Source organism: Psittacula echo (assembly GCF_963264785.1).
Source record: "Psittacula echo genome assembly, chromosome: 10".
NCBI classification, from domain to species: Eukaryota; Metazoa; Chordata; class Aves; order Psittaciformes; family Psittacidae; genus Psittacula; species Psittacula echo.
The window spans coordinates 11556100-11571102 of NC_137741.1; the positions used below are offsets into that span (position 1 = coordinate 11556100).

The window sequence follows — 15003 nt, forward strand, 5'->3', positions numbered from 1 at the left end:
GCCAAGGCCTCCCTGGCCCGCTCTGCCGCGGCCTCTGCGGGGCAGGAAGCGAGGAGACAGCCCACGGCCCCGAGTCTCACCTGAGCCGCCCAGCGCTACAGCCACCCACCTCCACAACAAAGGCGCGCCTGCTGCTCTTCCGCATGACAACCGAACCCTGCGCCAACCGCATTGACTGACAGAGGCCGGAGCCAACCGGCGGCGGCAGCAGCGCCCAGGCACGCGGGAAGGAGGGAGGACGGGGCGCGCTCGGCCCGCCCCAGCCGCGCTCGGTTGCACCGCAAACCCGCCTCCGCGGACTGTTCGAAAGCGGGCGCGCATGGCCGCGGGAACGTGCCCAGCTAGCTGATTGGCTAAGCGGTCTACCAATGGCTGCGGCGGACTTTAGCAGGGGGCGGGGTCTCCCCATGACGTGCAGAGTGCGCGCGGAGGGCGGGACGGGCCGGAGTCGGAAGTGGGTGGGGGGTGGGTGTGTGTCATCGTGTCGCGAGACGTGGCGGTTGCCTGGCAACGCGGGGTGGCGCTGTCGGGGGGTGATGTCATCAGGAGGTCGCAGCCCGAGGGCCTGTTCTCACGACAGTGTCACGATGGGAGCTGACGGGGTGACACTGGCATCCTTCGTTGTCGAGCAGCGGGTTCTCGCCCGCACCTCAAGGACAGCCGCCTCAGGGGAGCGGCCTGCAGCCCGCCTTTCGGCCCCTTGGTGGCGGAGGGGTTGCGGTGCAATAGGGCCGAGGGCCCTGGCTGGGCGGCACACGAGGAAACCCTTCACGGGGATGCAGCCTTCACCTGCTGACGGGAGCAGCTAGGACGTCTCCAGGCAGCCTTCCTCCGGGTGCTCAGGGAGCCACTTTGCTTTGAAAGCTTAGAATCACGCAATCACAAGCTTGTTTGGGTTGGAAAGGACCCTAAGATCATCCAGTTCCAACCCCCTGCTGTGGGGACACCTTCCACTAGACCAGGTTGCTCAAGGTCCTGTCCAACCTAGCCTTGGAACGCCACCAGCTTACTTGAATCTGTTTTTAAAAAGTTTCTCTGAGTAAACTAACTTCTTCCACAGATTTGCCTGTAACAAGCATTTTTAAAAGAAAAAGAAAAAAAAAAAAAAAGGATTTTTTGAACAATGGGTGTTTGTTCTGAGATGAGGAAGATACGTAATAGCTCCATCTGGTGACACCCTCAGCAATAATAATGCCTGCTTGATGTTGGAGAAGAAAATGGAAGCTGTGATAGGGGAGAGGCTTTTGGGTCACTTGTTACAGCATTCTTATTGATGGAAGCAAATAGATACATGTGCTAATGTGATTTAGTGAAATTTATAGGAGCTCTGAAAAAGAATGACCATGCTATCCTTGAAATATGACATTATAGGCAGAAATAGCTGTTTTTCCCAGGGGTTTCTACTAACCATTAGAACGGAGATTAACCAGTTCTCCGTAGCATTTTCATAGCATGAAATCATTAAACAAACAAACAATCTACATGTGCCTCACAATTCATATTCACTTTCTCAAGAACAGTGTTTTGAAAATCTTTCCAAAATTCAGGTAACTTTCTTTTTAGCATAGTTACTTCTAAGACTTCTACACAGAAGCTGATACTGTACTTCACATGAGATAGCTGGTCCACAGAGGATAAAAGCAGCGTTAATAACTAAGTGAAGGCACGTAAGTGGCCAAAAACTGAGTTCCTAGTTCTGGCTCCAGAAGTATGAATGTAATTTATTCTAGGAAAATTTCCATTGTCTGTAATGCATGTATATATTGTCTTTGTATTGTATCTAATTAGTTTGGTTCTTTGCTTTCTCTTACACCAAGAGATTTTGAGACACTTGTTTACTGCACTAGCACCCAGTTATCTCCCTTTTCTTCCCTTTTTCCTTCACAGTTTTGCTTCAGACACATCCAAAAGCTGCAGCAGCAACAAAACAAAGTTTCTGATCTTACTTCTTTTTAAGCTAGTGATATTCAAAGAGGGAGATACAGACTGCATCACACTGCGACCCAAACAGCACACACTGGCTCAGGATGGTTTTATGCATTTGTAAAGTAAAAATTGGTGAAGTGAAAAAAGTCCCTAAGTCAGCATCTTGACTGGCAAAGTCATGCAACTTTGATCTCATACTATCACAACTCCAAGCCTTATTATTCTAGTCATGAGTAACTTTGATCTGTACTAAAAATAGAAATGAAATTCTGCACATTTTTCTTCTACGACCTGTCGTAAACCTCAGGTGTCATGCAAAAGTCAAAACCGCCCTACGCAGGTCTTTCTCTCCCCCTGACATGCCACAGAAGTAGCTATTTTTGCTTCATAAAGTCATGTCAAGCACATTATGAAGTTTGGCAAGACATGAGAATAGAAAAGATACTATGCAGGGGTTTCATTCCTGGCAACTGCATTCCAGTTGTAGTTTCTTGCCAGCTATCCTCACAGTGGTACAAAGCTCGAGCACGAACTCTTGCTGGGGCCTCCTTCACAGGTGAAAAACTTGCATAGAATAGAACTGGCATAAGCTTGAGTTTATAGTCTGAAGGACTGAGGTATCGATAATGCTAGACTATAAGCAAGGAAATCAACTACTAATGTTTTAAAGCTTCTCACTGCTTCAGTATATGCAATTTAGTATTTTAATCATGTAATTATCAAGGCATGAAATATATTGTATGCCTATTAACTTAGGATTAAAAAAAGGATGTTTTTTAAGTCAGCTCTGTGTCATTTAACATCATATTTTCCACTCCAAGGAGGCTTTTGTCTTCAATAATTTTACGTGTATATGACCACTCTGGTTTTCTAGAGGAAAGAGCTCTTACTATAGTGTCCCATTTAACATGAACACAGGCGAAAGAATAGAATTAGTTTTTTCTAGCCAAGTCTTCCAGCAATTGCTGAACTCCACAATCATTGTCTGCCTTGTAGAAGTGAGACAGTGGGCTGGGAGACAGACAGAATGTTCCTGCTCGTGCCAGAAGGCATTGTTTATCTTAAAGGGACAACTTTCTCAGGCCATCACCTGGATGACCAGTTCATTCCCCAAATCCCCCCTGCCCTTCTTCAGTTACTTATTAAATCAGTCTTTCTTCAGCAGGAGGTCCAAGAAATCACTGTACACTCTGAATATAGGACTGTTCATATCTATTTATTGTGGCAAAACAATTCATAGGTTTCCTTTAAAAGACTTTTTACCATGTTTAGGAACAAATGGACTCTACATGAAAAAAGGGTAAACTGTATCTTGTTTTGGAAAGAACATTGGATAAGGGCACATGCAAAGTTCAAACAGCTTTTAAATAGTTTTCTTTCAAAATGTATCATTAGTTTTGTTCCACTCCTCTAGTTTGTAAACAACTATGTAATCAATGAAAATATATTTAGGCTACCTTTAAAAAGAGATGTCTCCAGTATTAATTGGTAGTAATAGTAAAATCATATGCAAGACAAAAATATTAGGATCTAGCATGCTTGTCCTTTAACAAGTTCTATTCCAAAATTATATTACATATATTAATTTCAACTTTGTAAATGTTGCATAATCTCAAATCTTTGAGTAGTCAGACAGTGATAAAAAATTATTAAGAAACCAGACAACCTTTCTGTATTGTGAATGCTACTCATTTCAAACATTATTTGCTAGTAAAGTGCTGTTACAAGCAAAATGAAATTGTTAGTGTCTATCGAAAGCAGACGACATTTTAGTAATATTCAAATTGTACTTGTTTTGGCAAATAGATAACAGTGTACACATGTTTGTTTAACCACCTAAAACTAATTCAGTATAAATAATATTGGTTTCCAGTAATCCTATGCTAAAAGGCACATACTAATGTTCCAGCAGTTCATTCAAGTGAGCATTTGCATGTAGAGGTTTAATTGTGCTTTTAAATAGTTACTGATTCAGTATGACCTTGAAAGTGACATTTGTGCATGTCTAAAATACCTTCTCACAAATGAAGCTCCCACTCCGAAGGTGTAATTTCATTAAGATTATATATATCTATATAACTATGCCTGTTGATCTCTACAGATCTACATAGATATACACATATACATATATTCATACATACACACACAAAAGGGTCTTCTGGAACAGCAGCAGAAAGCGCAGTCTCTACTGTTTTGAATTGTCTTCACAATAGAAAGTTCTCGGTAGTTTTCAAACATTAATTGTCTTGGGATTTGTGAGATCCAAGGGATTATTTGTGATACTGCATGTGTCCCACAATATTCTCTCTCCTTACAGGCTGCTTCAAGCTCACTTCACTTCCAGAAGAGATGATTGGCAAGTTATTTTCCATGTGATACTGAATAAGATGACTCACACTATCAAATACATGGTCTTTGGTTCTCACCTAATGAAAGCAAAAGAATATATTTATGGTTAGAGTGTGCTTATAACTGGTTGGACATGAACCTAGCACATTAAACTCAAAAGGCACTAATGCCACTGAACTCACTGGAGCGGGATCATTAGGCTGTAGGCAGCGATTTAGACTTATCCTTCAACCTGCTATTAGCTGACATGAAAAACAAAGGGCCAAATTAAAGACACTGAATGTAGAACTGGGCTGATTCTGCTAAAGGGAATGAAATAAGCTCCCCACCCTACCCCAAAGAGAGATATTTTTCCCTAAATCCCACTGAGGATTAATTTTCTGATTTACTCTCTCCTCTGAGAAATGTCACTCAAAAGTGCTCTTCTATCCCTGAGCAGAAGCCAGTAGAAGTGAAGTGACCAGCTCTACCTTTTCTGTATCCAGAAGTGTGTTACTGATCGAATTCATTATTTAATGTTAGGGTTATTTTTCTAGCAATATAATAACAACTCAAAAGATGTATTAACTGTATACACTAATTATCAGCACCTGGATTAACAACATTTAAGTACCTCACTTCTATTTCCATGGTACTTTGGTCCTTGTAAGTTCTTGAATTTAACTTGCAAACCGACTGAAATCACTGGCTAAATTTAAATTAACCTGGATGAAATCCAATCAGTTCCACTTCCTGGAATGAACCCGTGCATTCATTTTGACTGAAATATCTGAGCAGCCCTGACATTTCAGCATATGAGATGTTCATACCTTGCCCTCAGGATCCACCAACAGCAGATGCTTTGCTTGCCCTCCCTGAAGACCACTGAGGACATACTGACCAGGTGACGTTGTGCTCTCTCGCACCAGAAAATCCCCGTCGTTGACTAAGAGGCTCTCTGCTGCTTTCCTGTTTAATTTGCCATGGTAACAGTCTTCATTCTTTAGCTGCTGCTTTATTTGTGGCAGAACACAGAGACCAGCTGTGTTGCTTGTGGCACTCTGCTGAACAGCTTCCGGTAACTCTAAAATTAAATGAAAGGGAATGTATTGGACACTTCACCTAGAACTTCACCCTAAAAGGATGCAAGACAGTATTTTTTATTAGCTTTTAAAATATTCAACAGTCTTGAAGCTGTGCTCAAACCAACCTTACAGACTGTAACGTTACGCACATATGAATGCTCACAAGCCTCCAGTGCATTAGGTAAAATTATCACACCATTTCCTCCCGTACCTTAGACGGGAAGGCTTTGGGTCGCTAGGCAACAGGGATTGGAAACAGGAATTTGTCTGATGCTCTACTGTTTTGGGTTTGTATTTCTTTGGTTTTATTAAAAAGCCAAATCTTCCCTGTGAAAACAAGATTTTTGCTGGGGTTTAGCCACTGCTTGGTTTGTTGGGGTTTTTTTTAAAGATCCAGCTCTTTCCTTTTTCCTTAACAAGCTCTGAAGAGATTGTCATGGATCATTGGGAGAGTCATTTTGGCTGGCTCCGGCTATGTGCAGGAATGTAAGTCAACATGGCCAATGTAGCCAGAAGGGAAAGATTACAGTATGATGCATCTGCTGTGAAAAAACGAACAATTACTGAATGTACTAACAAAACTGGGTGGTTTGGGATATAGCCAGTCAGACTGCAAATGATTCACAGGCAGGATTTTTCTAAGGAAAATAAGAGGATACCACTTCTTCAATGGAATTGTGCAACCTAAGACTTCTCAGGATATCGTCAGTTCTTTTTAGAGCATAATACAGCCCCGGGCTGGAAATGTCTCAATGGTCATGGATTTCCTTTCGTGCAGTTCTGTTCAGTCCTTTGCCCACTTTCTTGTGTGGAGCCAAATCTGACAGAGAGAACACTCAATGGGAAATTATAAAAGAGAAAGCTAATAAATTAAGTATTTTCAATAATGAGGACCATCAGTAGCAACTATGTAGTCATTTAATGGATATCCACCACTTTGAGTCTGTAAATCAAGAATTAATTTGACATACATTTAATACTACTGATCAAACAGTTTGACTTAGAAATTATTGGATGAGATTCAAAGGTCACTTATCCAAGAACTGAGAAAGGACGGTCATAATGATCCCACTTTGCTGTGTGCTACTGCCTGTGAAGCAAAGGCATCTGAAGCCACTTCCACCTTAAAGTGGTTAAGACCTTGAGCATACAGAACCCTTCTCCCTGAGGTATGGTGCAGTCACAAGCTTTCATATCATCCTAAAGACTTGCTTACTATTATGTGTGCAACACTATTATCATGAATCAACTACAGAAGACACAGATAACAAGACTCCCTCTTTTCAAAGCTTAGGAAAGATAGGTATTGCAGTGGGACCTACTGGCCTGACGCAGTGGGCTCCCATGGGTCTGTATTGTTGCTGTACCGCGGGCTGTACAGACTGCAGACTGCAGGGTCTGAGTGTTGATGTAACACGGATCATCAAAAAGATCTGTTTTGTAGGCAGGCTTCAATAATGTTGCCTCTTTTTTTGTCTTCTGTGATCTTTCAACACAGTTACCTGCAATTAGCATATAGTATGCACAGATTTCCTTTTTTTTTTTCCTTAAACTCAATTTAAAATAACTGTAAAAGCTGAAATAGGAACGTTGTTGTTCTTATATATCCACTAGAGTCATTCAGAAGGAAAAGACAAATTGGCAGATGAACTAGTTTTTCCATATGGCTAGAAGGCACAAGGTACACTACCAAAAATGAGTTAGAAAGAAGTTTTCAAAAACATTACACACTGATTCAGTTCTGCTTCAATCAATGTCAGCAGTAAACCCCCCGCTGACTGAAAAGAAATTAATACATATGACTTTATAGAGACACAAGCCATATACGTTATTTGCTGTAAAACCCTTTCCTTCCCCTCTGCACCACAAAAAAAGCTTCTGGGAAGCTGAACAATTCTCTCTCTTGTTAATTCTGGTGGAGCAGAGAAGATGGAGGAGCTGGGCGCTTTGTGGCTCTGTCTAGAGAGCCAAAGCCACATCTGTCAGGTTAGGATCCAAGCCCAGGAACAGGCTAACAGAATATCCCCTGCAGGGTATGAAAATAATAGCACTTCAGCTAGCCAAATAGCACACATAGTTTTGCTCTAGCAAATGTTTTATTCATAGATCTATTCATTCATTCTTTTATTTATTCACCCTCTCTTTGTAGAATCCATTTGATTCTCCTTTTCTTAAATCAGAAATAACACAAGAAACTGAACTATCCCCTGCAGAGAGTGTAATGGATCACTTTAAGAGCAGTGCATGCAGGTGGGAATTCAAAAAGGACCTCATTATGCAGTGAAAGAGATGAGCTGAGGAAATGTGCTCAAGGGCATCAGCTGTAGCAAAGGAAGTCCAGAAAAAGATGCAGGCTGATGATCTCCTGGGGTCCCAGAGAGCAGATACTGCTAAAGGCAAATTGATCTCAGGCACAAAGCCGCCCAAGGCAGGGGAAGGGCCAAGCCATACTGAGAAGCCAGTGACTCTGAAACCAAGGGCATGGGCTCCGTTGGAACAGCCACCCAATGCTGATAATATGGGTCTCATCAAACATTTGTTAGGGGGAAGAAGTATTTTCAGAGGCTGATAAGGAATGAAGTATCTTTCTTTTTCAAAGGGTATGAAAGGGAATAAACCACCAGAGTATGAAAGAATAAAAAACAAAGAGCCACTGTACAGTATTCATGACAAGTAAACCAAGTAAGTCTGCCAGCAGACATGAAGATAGATTAGAGGCCTTTAGAGAAGCTGTAAGGCTTTTTTGTCTACCCTTCATCTAAGGAACTAGAAATGGCCTACTAAGTAGAACACTTTTCTTCATTGTATCAAAAGCCAAGGGGTAGCTCTTGCAGACAATCTGCCTTGGTTAATTCTGCATATGCACGAGAATGAAAAGAGAGTACATACCCACAGTTTTGTTTTCTTCTGGACAGTTTTCATATATATTGATGAATGTTGGGCTGCATGTCTGTAGAAAAATTGTAAAAACAGTCACGTAAAGTAATCCCTTAGAAACCTCAGATAACTTAAAACGTTCATGCACCTGTTAATGGGGATACAGGCAACTAAATGCATCTTCACCAAAACATTACTAACTCCTCAAATAATATTTCATGCTGGTACACTTCTTTCTACAGGGCATCATGTATGGACATACTCCAACCTTACAGAGGTTAACTGCCTCTGTGATATAAAACTGTTAACCGCCTAGTTTTATATCTAAGATTTAGTCTATACAGTATAACTCCTAGGTAATACAGTTCAGATTTTCTTATAAATGTTTCTTGCAATAAAACCAAGGAGAAATAAATACAAGCATCATGATTTGAAAGTGAAATGGTCACCAAGTTGTTTGTGCAGCACTAAATAGTCATCAGAACTGAGAGGAAAAACAAAAAAGTAACACCCTGTGAAAAAAAGGGTATTTGCAGGGTAACCTCTTGCAATGACTCTGGCAAGCTTCATATGCAAACTCAGGGTATCATCAAACATCTTTTTAGATGTCTGGGGACTGTTGGGGAGTTGGAGACCACCAGGCCCACAGCCAAGATGTGGTATATGGTTGAGGTCAACAAAGCAGTAAGCGGATGGAGCAGTAGCACAGGAACACATGGGAACCCAGGAGCAGTTGTTGCCAGACACAGATAACACTTGGGAGCAGCAAATTTTTAGACAGCACCAGCGGAATTCCAGCGGGTGCATCTGAGTGCACTCCCTCTAGAGCAAAGCGGCAGTGCCTCCTTCCCTGAGTGGGGAAATGCCAGTGTTCCCAAGAAGTCATGCAGCAAGCTTTGAAGTCTGTACAGTCAGTGTGAACTCAGCTGGTTTTACTCCCTAATTTCTTGGGTTTTATTCCCCACTATTCCAGTAAAGAGCCACAGATATATGCATCTTTTGCTGCTGTGGCTGATTTAACAGAGCCGCTTGAAATACTCAAAGGGTAATTAATGTTGTATATACATTGCAATCAGTTAATGTTGTATGTATAGGTTGTAGAGCGTAATGGACAGGATGAAATGATTTAGATGAGGGAATTGAGTGTACTATCAGCAAGTTTGCTGATGACACTAAGCTGGGAGGAGTGGCTGACACGCCAGAAGGCTGTACTGCCATCCAGCGGGACCTGGACAGGCTGGAGAGTTGGGCAGGGAGAAACTTGATGAAATATAACAAGGGGAAGTGTAGAGTCCTGCATCTGGGCAGGAACAACCCCAGGTTCCAATATAGGTTGGGGAACGACCTGTTAGAGAGTAGTGTAGGGGAGAGGGACCTGGGGGTCCTAGTGGACGGCAGGATGACCATGAGCCAACACTGTGCCCTTGTGGCCAAGAAGGCCAATGGCATCCTGGGGTGTATTAGAAGGGGGGTGGTCAGTAGGTCGAGAGAGGTCCTCCTTCCCCTCTACTCTGCCCTGGTGAGACTGCATCTGGAATATTGTGTCCAGTTCTGGGCCCCTCAGTTCAAGAAGGACAGGGACCTGCTGGAGAGAGTCCAGCGCAGGGCGACAAAGATGATGAAGGGAGTGGAGCATCTCCCTTATGAGGAAAGGCTGAGGGAGCTGAGTCTCTATAGTTTGGAGAAGAGGAGACTGCGGGGGGACCTTATTAGTGTATATAAATATATAAAGGGGGAGTGTCATGAGGATGGAGCTAGGCTCTTCTCAGTGGCAAACAATGATAGGACAAGGGGTAATGGGTATAAACTGGAACACAAGAGGTTCCACTTAAACTTGAGAAGAAACTTCTTCTCAGTGAGGGTGACAGAACACTGGAACAGGCTGCCCAGGGGGGTTGTGGAGTCTCCTTCTCTGGAGACATTCAAAACCCGCCTGGACACATTCCTGTGTAACCTTATTTAGGTGTTCCTGTTCTGGCAGGGGGATTGGACTAGATGATCTTTTGAGGTCCCTTCCAATCTCTAACATACTGTGATACTGTGAAATGTTTAGCAGATCTCAGAATTAGGAGCCAGGAGGTCCCAGATATTGCAGATGTTCTCTCAGACATGCCATTTTAATCTGTATCTATTTTCTTCTCACAGCTAACAAGAGAACAAGGGAATATTACTTGGTCTCCTAAAAGTACTCTAAGGACAAACGAGTTAATATTCAGAAAGTGCTTTGGGATTCAATTATGTACTAAGCATCATTAAATCTAGCCTAAAAAACCTTTTCCCAGGATAATCAGGACCTGGTTCTGATGTTAATGCCATGCTTTACACCACAGTAACACTTTATTATTCATTCCCATAACAGGCAGTGAACAGTTATCCCAAGAGATGAAGTACTTACCGAGCAATACTGCTTTTTGCACTGTGTAAGACAGTTAGCCCTTTGGTCCGTTTGCACTTTCATTCGCATGTCTAATACTCCACCGGTGGGAGGCTCTTTCCCTGGAATTTCATTGTAATATTCATGATCCTCCCTCTCCTGTGAATTCCCAGCTGATCCATTAGCATTTGCTGCCTCACTGAAAAAATATGGGGGGAGGGGAGAAGAAAGGTGACTGATGTAATCAACTGCTTTCTAGTGTAGGCAAACGTCTTCAATGTTTGCACATCGCACAATACACAGATTAGCCATATGGAGGCTGTAAAGGGCTTTGGGCCTGAACTTTCAGAGCTTTATTTTTCCAGTTACTTCTTCCTGAATTAAAAATGGAATCATGAAATCAACCAGGTTGGAAAAGATGTTTAAGATCATCAAGTCCAACCATTACCCCAGGACTGCCAAGTCTACCACTAAACCATGTCACTAAGGGCCTCGTCTGCAGAGTTTTTGAATGCTTCCAGGGACAGTGATTCCACCACTGCCCTGGGCAGCCTGTTCCAATGCCTGAGCACCCTCTTGGTGAAGAAATTTTTCCTAATATCCAATCTAAACATCCCCTGGTGCAGCTTGAGGCCATTTCCTCTTGTTCTATCACTTGTTACTTGAGAGAAGAGGCTAGCCACCTGCTCTCTCCATCCTCCTTTCAGGCAGTTGTAGAGAACAGTAAGGTCCACCCTGAGCTTTCTCTTCTCCACACTAAAAGTGCCCAGTTCCCTCAGCCATTCCTCATCAGATTTGTGCTCCAAGCCTTTCACCAGCTCTGTTGCCCTTCTCTGGACCTACCCCAGCACAGTCACTAGAGTTTGGGGTGCAAGGAGGTACACTCATTTTCTTAGCAACAGGCAGTCCAAATCCCTTTTCTTTGACTTGAAAATAAAAGAGCCACCTACTGAAACTTTAAGAGTGCCAACACATAGTTCATTAAGGTGTCCAAAATGTAGACCATAAAACTAATTCCTCTGGCTTCTTTTCTCCACTGTATAAATCCAGAGAATGAGGGGGAAAGGGGAGGAAGGCAACACTTATGAGAGGAAATTAAAACCTCATAGCATTTAGTTAGAAAAGCCTGCAACTGTTTTAAAAAATCAGGTATTGCTACCAGGAAAAAAAAAGTAGTTTTCCTGAATGTACCCTGATTTTAATAACTATAATCAATATAACTGTTCTGTTTCAGCTGGAAGAAAACATGAAGGAGAGCACCCAATGTTTTTCTTGAGCTAAACCAGAATGATGATAGTTTAAATGTACAGCTGATACACTGCAAAACAACTAGGTGCTTCCTGTACTGTCTCCGGTCCCGAAATAAAAAACTCATCTCAAATCTTAATTCAGAATATAATTGGATAAAAGGCCTCAAGCAGGAAAGAGATAAAGTTCAAGTAGTTGATTATGTGATATGCAGTGCAAGTATTTGATTATGTGATTCATAGTAGTTTGGAAGGGAGTGACTCATTCACACAGCAATATTCAACTTCTCTGCCTGAGGACCGTCCTCCAAGGCTGGCTGCAGGTTAGGCTCAAGGAGGGAATCTAATTAGCCTGTTCCACTTCTCCTCCTTCTGATGTACTTGTGGCATAACCTAGCACAGTTTCATAGGAAAGGCTTTTCCTCTGGTTATTGTCCCCAGGGAAAACAGACCAGTATTAGCAGTGGAATGGCAAGAACCACTCTGTAGAATGAAATAAATATAAACTGGAGCTGGGGCTGCTGTTATGCAATAAAACCAGTTCTGCTGTCTTGCATTAGGCACTGTACCAGGGACACCACCTGCACAGTGACTCCTGGTGCTCAGGGTGCAGTTAAGCAGTACTATGGCTTTACCTACCTGTGGGAGGTGGCAAGCAATCAAATTTGGTGCTACCATAAAGACAAGACAGAGAAAAATAGGCATGTCTAACATGTGAGGAGAGCTATAAATAGAGCAAGAACTGCATCCCCAGTGCAACGGAAAAAGGGTAAGTGACATGGGGAATTGTGCTCCTGAAATTAATCTAGGCACTATATTTTGAGCGATGCACAGAGAACACGGCTTTATACATTGAGATGCTAAGCAGTGGCTGTGTTTATTTCAGTACACGAGGCTGATGTGAGTCACACCTGGTGGAATCAGAGGCTGCTGCCAGGACATGAGCAGAATAGCAGAAAGGTGAATTACAATGGCTTTTTTCCACCACCACACACTTTCCAGAAATACAGCACGTTTAAACTTGGCATGGATCAGGACCGAGCTCTGTGTGTGTTTGCGCTGAACTTACTTGGGAAGAGTAATTTGAACATTTGTTCAGCTTACTTGCATGACTTAAGAGACGGCTGTTTTAGCTAAGGTACAATAGAGCTAAATTCTGTTATGCACCTCTACAGATGTCACAGACATCAGCAGAGTTTACTGGAATAAGCTAATTTTAGTCTATTTTAGTGTGTACATACAGCACATATTACAATTAAAATATGCCCATAAAGCATATCTAAAGCATCTTACTTATGGATCACTCTTTGGAGTATATTGTTTTCCTGAAAAGTACTAAAGAGAGTGAAACCCCCAGTTAAGTGACTGAGAATGTACTGACCTTTCATTAGACGTAACCAGGCTAGAGGGGTTCTTCAGGTACTGTCTGAACCGGAGCTCAAAAGCCTGCCCTATGGTGTTTATCACCTCCTGCGCCGTACCATTGGGACATTCCAGTATGTGGCATGCTGCAATGAGACACATTAATTAAGTAAATACACTTTATACCAGAAAAGAGAGACATAAGCTATTTTGCTTGCAACAGAAAAGCTGGGCATGAAATTACACAACTAGATAGCTTTAGGACATTATATAGACTGAGATTTTTGATAAGGAAATTGCTCTAAGCATTCTTTTATCATAGTATCAACTTATACTTCAATAAAGGAAACTCTCCATTTATGCTTCCTGCATGGAGTGCTCCTGTATCTTCTTTTCTCTCCCTGTCTGACAGTAAGCAGAAGCAAGGGAGAGAAGCAGCCCTGCCAGTGTGCAGTTTTCATGTGAAACAGCAGGAAACCACAAGTATGGGTGGCTCTGGCAGCCTGGAGCAGGGCTCCCCCAGGGCAAGACCATGCTCCTTCCATCAGTCCTTGTTCTCACACACCACCTCAGGAAATTCACTCTAGTACAAGTGCCCTGTGCCCAGGATGAGCTCTCCCCTCTGCTGAGCCACCATGAGATAGCACTTGGGGATGATGCTGGGCCAGCTGCCAGCCGCCAGCCCTGCCTGCAGTACACAAGTTCTGCACATCCCAGCATCAATACCGGCAGTATTCAATACTGGTGACCTCGCAGAGTGCCCCAAGTGTTTCAAAATGGCAGTGATGGAGGTACAGAGAGGTGGCAGAGCAGACTGTAAGGCCCAGCTTCTCCAGAAAACATCCCGATCTTCTGAGCCATCCACAGCACCTCAGAGTGATGTCTCCTGTGAAGTGCCACTACCAACTTCATAGCCATTGGCAGTGTTCTGAGAACTGTTTGACATGAAAGCAGCCAAAGGCCAGTTTTTCTTGTACTGTAGGCAGATAATGAGAGTGAAGGAAAGGGATTTTATCCCCAGGGTTAGCCTCCAGAAGGGAGAAGCTCCAATATAGCCGAGTGTATATCCCCACTCTGCCTTCCAGCAACATACCCAGAAGTCTGGGTTAGATGAGGAGGCTCATTTGCTCCACACATCTGGAAGTTGACCCAGAGCAACTTGCCAGGCTCTGCTCTTCCTCACCAGGCAAAGCCAGTTTGGGAGAGTTCCTACCCCTGCATGGAGTCATCAGCTAGTACAGCTGACATGCAGATTCTCCCTTAGTTGCACAAAGAATATGGCATTTAAAGCCACAGCCTGCATACCATCACCCATATCCATACAGGGAAGTCAGAAATTGTACAGAACATTGAACTGTTCAGTAGCTTTCTGATTTTAAAATTCAAACAATTCCTTGGTACAGGTAAAACAACCATATAAATATGTATAACAATCTGAAAATTGTCTCCATACCTCTCTGATTAACAGGATCTTTTGCTACATATGCAACGTAGTCTGTTGTATCCTTTAGGAAAGAAGACAACAAATGTCTTTAAAATTGTCATTATGAACAACCCTACAAACACAGCAAAGTAACTGAGCATAAAGAGATATACTTTTAGCTTTAAAAAGCATGCTTCTTTCAGGGTAAACAACTAGAGGTACTAGCAAAGTAGGCTAAGGAAAAGATCAGTGACACACCAGTAGCTATGGACACAGTAATTGACCTGGAATCTTTTTCTTGAAATAAATGCATTAGACCATCTGGCATTCTTTGGGTCTTCAATAAACTGTGTATTCAATTCCAAACTCTGCAAAAGGAGT

At 42.7% G+C, this 15003-nt stretch overlaps 1 protein-coding gene across 1 annotated transcript in view; it reads right to left on the reverse strand.

Moving 5' to 3' along the window:
- Nucleotides 1-4196: 4196 nt before the first annotated feature.
- SHC4 (SHC adaptor protein 4) overlaps nucleotides 4197-15003 on the reverse strand; it is a gene marked incomplete at both ends in the record, with an annotated part of 31079 nt that continues 20272 nt past the window's right edge. The window contains 7 exons of the mRNA XM_080626095.1: nucleotides 4197-4352; nucleotides 5085-5338; nucleotides 6662-6841; nucleotides 8229-8289; nucleotides 10612-10789; nucleotides 13219-13345; nucleotides 14653-14704. Coding sequence (XP_080482221.1) covers nucleotides 4197-4352; nucleotides 5085-5338; nucleotides 6662-6841; nucleotides 8229-8289; nucleotides 10612-10789; nucleotides 13219-13345; nucleotides 14653-14704 — 1008 coding nt within the window. The remainder of the gene's footprint in view (nucleotides 4353-5084; nucleotides 5339-6661; nucleotides 6842-8228; nucleotides 8290-10611; nucleotides 10790-13218; nucleotides 13346-14652; nucleotides 14705-15003) is intronic.